Source organism: Phoenix dactylifera, chromosome 1, assembly GCF_009389715.1.
Source record: "Phoenix dactylifera cultivar Barhee BC4 chromosome 1, palm_55x_up_171113_PBpolish2nd_filt_p, whole genome shotgun sequence".
Classification (NCBI taxonomy): Eukaryota; Viridiplantae; Streptophyta; class Magnoliopsida; order Arecales; family Arecaceae; genus Phoenix; species Phoenix dactylifera.
In genome coordinates this window covers 12,181,829-12,191,101 of record NC_052392.1, presented here as the reverse complement: position 1 = coordinate 12,191,101, position 9,273 = coordinate 12,181,829, and the positions used below count along the sequence as shown (strand labels likewise).

The window sequence follows — 9,273 nt, the reverse complement described above, 5'->3', positions numbered from 1 at the left end:
TATGAATATATCCAAGAAATCAAATAATAACGCATCTCGAAATACTCTCGTAGCAAGTAAACAATCCGTCCACAGTACATTATGGAACTGATGAACTACGAAGGAGGCTATCCAGTTCGCAAATCCATTAGCTTCTCGGTAAATGTGCCTCACAACAGATAAAGTGCCCCCTCACAATAAGCTCCAAATGCCTTGTAGTAAGGGATGGACATCCACATCCCTAGCTTGCCCCTGGATCTATAAGATCATCGTAGCAGAGTCGCCCTCCACGAAGATGGAACTGGCTCCTAGGCCGCGCTGAGCAAAGCTAATACCCACCCAAATGGCCCTCAATTCCGGTCCAGGAATCGAGGTGTCAAAGATCAGGCTGCCACCCACAAAAACGAGTCTAGAGTTCGGGCCTCTAATCACAAATCTTGCTCCACCTTTAGTGCCACTCTCTAGCACATCGAAGTTTACTTTAAGAAAGTTCAGGATTGGGGGCTCCCAAGAGATGAACATGCTGCAAGAGCAGATGGACCCACACTCTTTAAGGCTCAAAGTTGTAGGAACTAGGAATACAAGCGACTTGGATATTGGGATCAAGTAAGGAACTTCCTTGAATAATTCAAGTGACCCAACAGGACCTAGTCGAGGAAGTCTAACAAATATAGAGATCATAGGCCCTCCCTCCATGTCCCATTTGATGATCATTAAACCTTGTCCAACCACATCGTCATGTAGTGAGTGCATTGCCTCCTGGGCCAGCCAGGTATAGGGCTGGAAGTGGGCTCGGGCCGGCCCGAAGCCCATCGGGTCGGGCCGCCCGCGGGCCGGGCTATGGGCTAGAAAATTGAACCCAAATTTGTATCGGGCCGGGCTCGGGCTGGGAAATTAAACCCAAATTTTTATCGGGCCGAGTTCGGGTTTCCCATTGGCCCGGCCCGGGCCCGGACCAAGCCCGAGCCCAGTGCCAGCCCGAACCAAGCCCGAAGCGAGCGGCGGTAAATAGGTTAGCCTGTAACCTGTTACTCTGTTAGCCCTATTTTGTAGCCGAATCGTGATTTCCCTATTTGCTTGCCGTTGCCGATTTGGGGATTTGCAGAGGGCCAGCCCGGAGCCGAAGGAGACCGTCGTCATCGTCGTCGTCGTCGGCTACAGTTCGGTGTCGGCTCGTCATCGTCGTCGTCGTCGGCTCGTCGTCATCGGCTCGTCGAGTGCAGAGGCGAGACGAGAGCGGGGGAGGCTCGTCGGTGGTGGTTTTCGAGTGCTACTGTGCTAGGGTTTCTCCGCTCGTCGTCGTCGGCTCGTCGTCGTCGGCTCTCAGGTTAGGCTCCCTACTTCCGATTTTGCTGTTCTCCTCCCCACCCCCACTCTCTCTCTATCTTTCTCTCTTCTCTCTCTCTCCCTCTTACCCTCTTACAGTCTTACCCGGCTCTTGTTGATTTGGAGAGGAGTGCTGTGGCCTGTGGGAAAGCTCTTGTTTTGATTCTAGGATCAAGATCTGGAATACAAATGTGCATTTTCCCCCTTATCTTTCAGTTGCTCTTGTTTGGGCTGTTTGATCCATTAAACTCAGAATTTTTTCTGAAATGGCATATGGTTTATGTTGATTTGTTCTTTAACTTGGCTTCTGTGACTTTTCTGTGGTGCCATTTTTATTGATCTATCTTTCGTGATTTATGCCTAATTTTATTGGACGAAAGTTTATAATGAGAGGAAGAAGGTTGGTCCATCTGGCAGACTGGCACTTTGTACATTATTGTATCCTTAGTTTGCATGCAGTATAAAAGTTACCAATTTTTCGGCTTTCATTTCCAGGCTTCTATTATGCCTAATTGTTGTAAACTTATTTGAGCTCATTTTGAAGCCCACATTGTGCAGGATTTTGTGGCTGTGGTTCACTAGGCAATAGTGTTCATTCTCAATGATTTGTTTCTTCACCATTTTCTAGATTGAAGCTTTTATTGTTATAATAGTAGTTGGCTGTCTTAATGTCACTCATCATGCTTCCTTAAACATGTCTTTTTTTTTCTTGAGAAGTGTAGTTTTCCTTCATATTTTTGGCAAAATGTTTCTTTTTCTTGATGTGCTCTTACTTACCTTTTTCCACCGATGAATTTTTCATTTACTTGATAGTAACTGTATTAAGGAAAACATTTGATTGGCCAGGGCAAATGAAAATTATGTATTATATGTTGTGCCAATGCATTTGATTGAGTGTGACATGTAATGAGATATTCTAGGATTGATGATATATTGTAGAAAATTAATGCAGAAAATTATGGAGGACTTGATGTTGACTTATGTATTATATGCTGTGTTATCTCCTTGATGTCATATCCACCTCTTGAGATAACATTATATACATTGTAGATTTTTTTCTTGGTTATCTATGAGTTCACTAAGAAGACATTATAGAATGATACTTACCATTGTAGGATGCTCCGATCTGTCATTCTGTCTGTGTACTTTCTTGTAAAAAATGCTAATGAGAGTCATATACTCATATCTGTACAAAAATTTGAAGTATGTTTTTCTTAGTTATTTAATCTAAGATTCTTTGTTACAATAGTTGCAATTGTGGCTAGATTACAATAGTTGATCTCCAACTTTGTCAATAACAAGAGTTTTAAATTTTCGTACATATCTGATGCTATAGGTTAAATTTGTGATATTTATTTTGTTATTTGGGCAGATTATTTTTACTAATGTCTCATTCTAAAGTGGGTGAAAATGAGACTGTTGAAGATTTAAGGAATGAGGATGATAGAAATGAAGATACTGCTGAAAATATTTGTGACAATTCTTCTAGAAAAAGATCTTGGGTATGGAATCACTTTATCGAGGAAAAAAATTCTGAAGGGTCAATAGCTAAGTGCAAATATTGTAAAAAAGTTTTAAGTGGGAGCACTAAAGGAGGAACGAGTCATCTAAAACGTCATCTTGAAAATGTTTGCAAGAGGTATCAAAAGAATTCGACTAATCAGTTGCTCTTACTACCAAGTTCAAAAGATCCGATAAAGTGTTTCAAATTCAATCAAGAAGAGAGTAGAAAAATTCTTGCAAAATTTATCATATGTGCTGAGCTTCCATTTCGTATTGTTGAGCACACTGTTTTTCTGGATTTTATGAGATCTCTTCAGCCATTATTCAAAATTATGGGTCGTAAGACTGTAAAACATGATTGTATGGCTTTGTATCAAGAAGAGAGGAAAAAATTGCATGATGTATTCAAGAACCTAAGTTCTCGAGTTAGTTTCACTACTGATATTTGGACATCAAATCAGAAAATCGGTTACATTTCTTTCACAGCACATTATATTGATTCTGACTTTACTCTGCATAAGAAGATTATTAGTTTCAAGAAACTTCCATACCCTCACACCAGCTTTGCAATTGAAGATGCTGTAAAAAAATGTCTTGTTGAATGAGAATTGGATTATAAAATATATGCTATTACTTTGGATAATTGCAGCACAAATGATGCTGTAATGAGAAGGCTCCGAGATCACTTTTGTGCTTCAATGTTGTTTAGTGGGGAGTACAGTCATATTAGATGTTGTGCACATATATTAAATATTATGGTTCAGGATGGAATGAAAATCATTCATGAAGCTATTGAATGTATAAGAGAAATTGTTAGATATGTCTCTGCATCCCCATCTGGAATGCAAGCATTTAATGAAATTGTACAGCATATGAGACTTCCTGCTAGAAAAGGACTCACTTTGGATGTTCCTACAAGATGGAATTCTACTTATGAAATGTTGCATGATGCACTTGGTTATAAAGATACTCTTATTAGATATGCAACTGAGCATTCATGTGTATGCCCCACCAATGATGAATGGAAAAAGGCTTCTATAATTCTTAAATTTTTAGAAGCCTTTCTTGATGCCACTAAAGTATTTTCTGGTTGTAAGTATCCCACATCCAATTTATACCTAAAAGAAGTTTGGGGAATTAGGGCTTTGTTGATGGATGAAAGTATCGATACTGATGAAACAGTGAAGCAATTAACAAATGAGATGCTAAAGAAGTTTAACAAATATTGGTCTCAGTGCAATAATTTGTTGGTAATTGCTTCTATTTTGGATCCCAGATCAAAGTTGATATTTGTAGAATTTTGTTATCAAAAGGCATTTAAGTTGGAGGAGTGCAAGAAAAAGATTGATGATATTCGTGCTTGTCTTTTTCAATTGTATAATGAGTATGTAGATGCAACAAGAATGCATCCCTCTATGAGTTCAAGTGAGCGAACATCTAATTTTGGTGGACAAGGTGATATAAGTTCAGTTTCTTCCAAAAAAAAATTTGGTATGGACTTTGCTCAATTTAGAAGTCAGAGTTCTTCAAAACGCCCTAAGAGATCCGAGTTGGATAGTTATTTGGATGATGATGTACTTCCTGATTTGGAGAATAAAGAGTTTGACATCTTGGCTTGGTGGAAGAGCAATGCAGCAGTCTATCCTATACTATCAAGAATGGCTCGAGATGTTCTAGCTATTCCAGTCTCCACTGTTTCATCTGAGTCAGCATTCAGCACTGGTGGTAGAGTTGTGGATCAGTATCGAAGCTCTTTGAGCCCTTCTACCGTAGAAGCCTTAGTGTGTACCCAAGATTGGCTTCGTGAACAATATGATGAAGGTATATAAATCTTTTAAATTTATCTAATATTTTTTATTTGCTTATTGTACTTATAATTTAAACATTTATGATTGATTTGTGTGTTAACAGTTGCAAATTGCTCGAGTTCTGTAACGTTGAATGTAGATGACGACACCCTGGACTCCTGGAGTGGGCAATTTGGGAGAACTGAATGACGATACCCTCATCAGATCTAGTTCATACCTAAAGTATCAAGTATGAAGTATGTTTGTTGATGGAGTATTTTCATGTGGATCATGGTTATTTGTTGCAAAATTTTATGAGAGTTGTATGTTTTTGAACTGCAGGCTTGAAGCTGACTTCAGGGGGTTTCTCTATTACATGGATATGATGAATATATTATTGTGCAGGGAACAACGACTTCAGGCCGATGATTTTTTTTATCCTCCTGTTTTTGATGGAATCCTTTTGTTTGGTTTCAGTTGTATCGTTGCAGTTGGTTGCATGGAATGAATTTTTTTGCAAGTTATCTTCAAACCATCAGATGCTATTTTGTTAATGATCTGTCTGATTGCCTACTTGGTCCATCTTATATTTGATTTAAGTTGAATAGGTTGTTTGCTTGTCGACATTTTTGCTTGTATGTTTACAAGAGCAGCATATGGAACCACTCAGGGGAATGACATTATAAAGCTGAATTTTGATCCGTATATCTACTGTTTCTTTGTGGTTCTTTAAAGGTAAGTGCACTATTATCCATTGCTGGGTTGCTTCAGTGACTTTATGATGAACCATGGAACCAGCTGTAGTTCCAGGAGAGCAGAAAATTGGGTGGCAGGTTTGGTCTTCAAGTGATTTTAGAATGTCCAATAAGGAAACCATTTTCTATTGGCACAATGGGTTGCCACAATGTTATGTCCCAATAATTGTTATTGATCAATGTTTTATTTTTAATATCTTTCATATTATTGCTCTTTCTTGGTTTCTGGAGTGTATACTGAGATGAAACAAATATTTCTCAGGAGATTCTATTTCATCACGCTCTCCAAATGTATCTAAACCTCCACAACTGTCGCCTTTAACAATTTTAGGTCTGCAACTACCTGCACGCCCATTAAAACAGATTAGCTTTTTCAGTGGCAAGAAGGAGGTTCAGAGCTCTGCAACTGTTCTTGGTTATGTTGCACATGTAAGTTTTCGTTTTCTTTTCTTTTTGAAAAATTTACGTAGCTGACATGGCCTGACAACTGAATATGCATTTGTCTTCTGCTCATCTCTCTTAAATTTGAGTTCAAGTTGTATTAAAGTTCATGTGATTTTGAAATTTTGCATGTAGCTGTGTAGCAAAACACGTCATGCTCAAGAGTCTCACTTTGTAGAGCTATCATGGTAAGCAGGTAGAGATATCAGGGTCGGCTTGTTATTTATTTTCTTCCTTGCTTTGCAGGCTGTATTGCTTATTGCATCGTACCTTGATGTTCCTCTACGATATCCTTTGCGCTTGGGAGGCTCACGTTCATATATTCATGACTATGCTCCTTCAGTTGAGTCTATATCATCAGATTTGTCAGCAAATCCAATTCTTATGGGCATGAATGTAAAGCCTACAGAATTTCCACTCTTTCTGGAAGGCCAAGATTCTACAAGAGCAGCATATGCAATATTTTTGTTGAATAAGGTTCATCTTCTATGCTTTATTGTGCTTCTGTCTCTCTGTTTAAGGTAGAAGTTGGCATCAATATGTATCTCCATATGTTGCTACCAATAGGTTTGTCTAAATCTAACAAGTATTGGAAGTCAGATGGTTCACTTTGACTGACAGATGTTACTTCTTATCATTGCCTACATATTTGCTTATCTGGACTCTCTGGGATATCTGCTTTTAATTAAAGTATAATAATCACAAAGCCAATCAGTTGCTCACTTTTCTAATGAAACAAGAGAGGATATTTTAAGTTCTCTTTGTTCAAGAATAGCATGAACTTGTTTGCATGTCGTGCATGATTGCTGCTTCAAACAAAAAATGCTGTTAGTAATATAAGGAAGCAGGTGAGAATGAAACATCAGAAAAAGCCAGAAAACACAAAGGAGGATATGCTATGACCCAAACGGGCTGGCCGGGCTCGGGATCGGGCCGGGCTCGGGATCGGGCTGGCCCAAACGAGCTGGCCCAAACGGGCCGAAACGGGCCGGCCCAGGTTAGGGCCCAACTGGGCCGGCCCAAATGAGCTCGGGCCGGGCTCGGGCCTTGTTCCTTAAAAATTTTTCGGGCCCCGGCCCGGCCCGAAGCCCGGAAAAAAAATTCGGGCCGGGCTTGGGTAGGGGTTTGGCCCGACCCGGCCCGGCCCACTTCCAGCCCTAGCCAGGTATTCTCCAAGGTGTGCCAACCAATAACAAACTCGATCATGGGCAAAATCTTTGGGGAGTATACGGACAGTTGCCAATCCACCGCAATCAGCTCCTCCGTGAATGGCAACTATAGTGAGATTCAAGCATTTCCTTGGTTGGCTTATTGTTTACCTTATATAAAAGATATGTTGTTACAAAGTTGTTATAGCGTAGCACTATTCTAGAAATTACATTCCTTAGAAAATCTGCTGTTATAGCGGCAACTGCAGCGAGATTCAAACATTTTCTTGGCTGGCTTATTGTTTATCTTATATAAAAGATATGCTGCCACAAAGTTGTTATAGCGTAGCACTATTCTAGAAATTACATTTCTTGTATAGAAGATCTGTTGTTATAGCTTAGCTTAATTTTAGGATGCACCAACCTGTATTCTTTATATATATACATCATGTACATCAATAAAAATGCGTGCGAGCCTTTCTTAAACTAGCATTTTACTCTTCTACATGGTATCAGATTAAAGCCTTTATCTCCATTGAGTTTTTCTTTTGATCCAAGCCTTCGCCATGGCTAATTCCACATCCCAAACCTCTTTGAATGTCACTCAATTTCCCTCCTCCTCCACTGAAAATCCTCTCATCGCCATCAATGCCTCAACTCAGGTTACTGCTCGACTCACACCAACCAACTTTTCCTCCTAAAGTGCTCAATTTGAGCCTCTTCTTCTTTGCTATAATCTATATGGTTATGTCGATGGCAGTCTCAAATGTCCTTCAATGCCTACTGCTACGTCATCGACACCTAATGCAACAGCCAGTGCTGTCTATACCCACTGGTACCGTCAAGACAAACTCATTTTAAGTGCCATTCTTGCATTGGTCTCCGATGCTGTGATACCCCTCATAGCAACCTCAAAAACATCCCGAGATGCCTAGAATAAGCTGATCAAACTTTATGCCAGCCATTCCCACACTCGTGTCATGCAGCTCAAGGAGGAGCTAACTCTCATTCAGCATGGTAGCCACAATGTTACTGAGTTTTTACAAACTATAAAAACTCTTGCTGATGAACTTGCACTTAATGATGCCCCATTGTCTGATGATGACATCACCCTCTATGTACTAAAAGATCTTGGCCCTAAATACCTAGACATTGCTACTCGTATTCGTGCAAGGGAATTCTCCTTGTCCTTCAAAGAGCTCCATGATCTGCTGGTAGGCCATGAGTCCTATTTAAAATGCCTTGAAGCCTCCTCTCAGCCGTTGGTGGTCACTGCAAATTTCACCCAACGCAAGCCGTCCTTTGGTCAGTGCCACTACAAAAAGAACTCGTCCTCCTTTTGCAACAACCAAAACCGTAAGGGCGACTCCCAGAACTGGTATTCTAAGCATAAATCTTCTCCTAAATGTCAGTTCTGTGATCAGTTCGGCAACATTGCCAAGCATTGTCCTCAGCTGCACCGTCCGGAGCCCACTGCCAATTGCACTACCACTGCTCAGACCAAGGATAAACGATGGCTCATTGATTCCGCTATCTGTCACAATATCACTACTAAGCTATCTAATCTCCATCTGCACTCTGAATATGACGGCACCGATGAAGTTGTAATCAGCGATGGTTTAGGTTTGCTTGTGACACATGTTGGTTCTTTATCTATCCAATATCCTGATCGCATCTTTCATGTTAACAATACTCTATGAGTCCCTACTCTTCAAAAGAATCTTCTATCTATTTATCATTTCACTAAACAAAATGATGTTTTTTTTTAATTTCACCCATCTTTTTTCCTTATGAAGGATCGGAGAACGGGGAAGACTCTTCTATGAGAACCGTGTGAGCATGTTGTGTACCCTCTATCAGACCCTATTAGCATACCAAAGACAAATAAGGCATTTGCTTTTGTTCATGAGAAGACCTCTTTCGATGGTTGGCATAGTCGATTTGGTCATCCCTCTCCCAAGGTCGTCTCTCATCTTGTTGCTTCTTTTTCTTTGTCTGTTACTAGTGCCAAGTCGTCTTCCAAACTTTATGATTCTTGTGCCATTAATAAAGCTCACAAATTATCTTTGCATAAGCATGGTCTGACAATCAATGCTCCCTTTGATCTTGTCTACATCGATGTTTGGGATCCGTCTCCCATCACTAGTGTTATTGGTCACAATTATTACATCATTTTTATAGATCAGTTCACAAAGTATGTGTGGTTCTTCCCTCTCAAACAAAAATCTGATGTCCAAACCTTATTTCAACAATATCACAAAATGATTGAGACACGGTTTAACACCAAAATTCGTGGTCTCTACTCTGATAATGGTGGCGAATTTGTTGCCTTAA

At 40.1% G+C, this 9,273-nt stretch overlaps 1 protein-coding gene across 1 annotated transcript; it reads left to right on the top strand.

Annotated features, from left to right (window-relative positions):
- The first annotated feature begins 493 nt into the window (after positions 1 to 493).
- Positions 494 to 3,413, top strand: LOC120104492 (zinc finger BED domain-containing protein RICESLEEPER 1-like). Its single transcript, XM_039115795.1, has 3 exons — positions 494 to 585; positions 1,085 to 1,306; positions 2,678 to 3,413. Exons 1-3 carry the CDS (start codon positions 494 to 496, stop codon positions 3,411 to 3,413), a joined length of 1,050 nt encoding a protein of 349 aa, XP_038971723.1.
- The last annotated feature ends 5,860 nt before the right edge of the window (positions 3,414 to 9,273 follow it).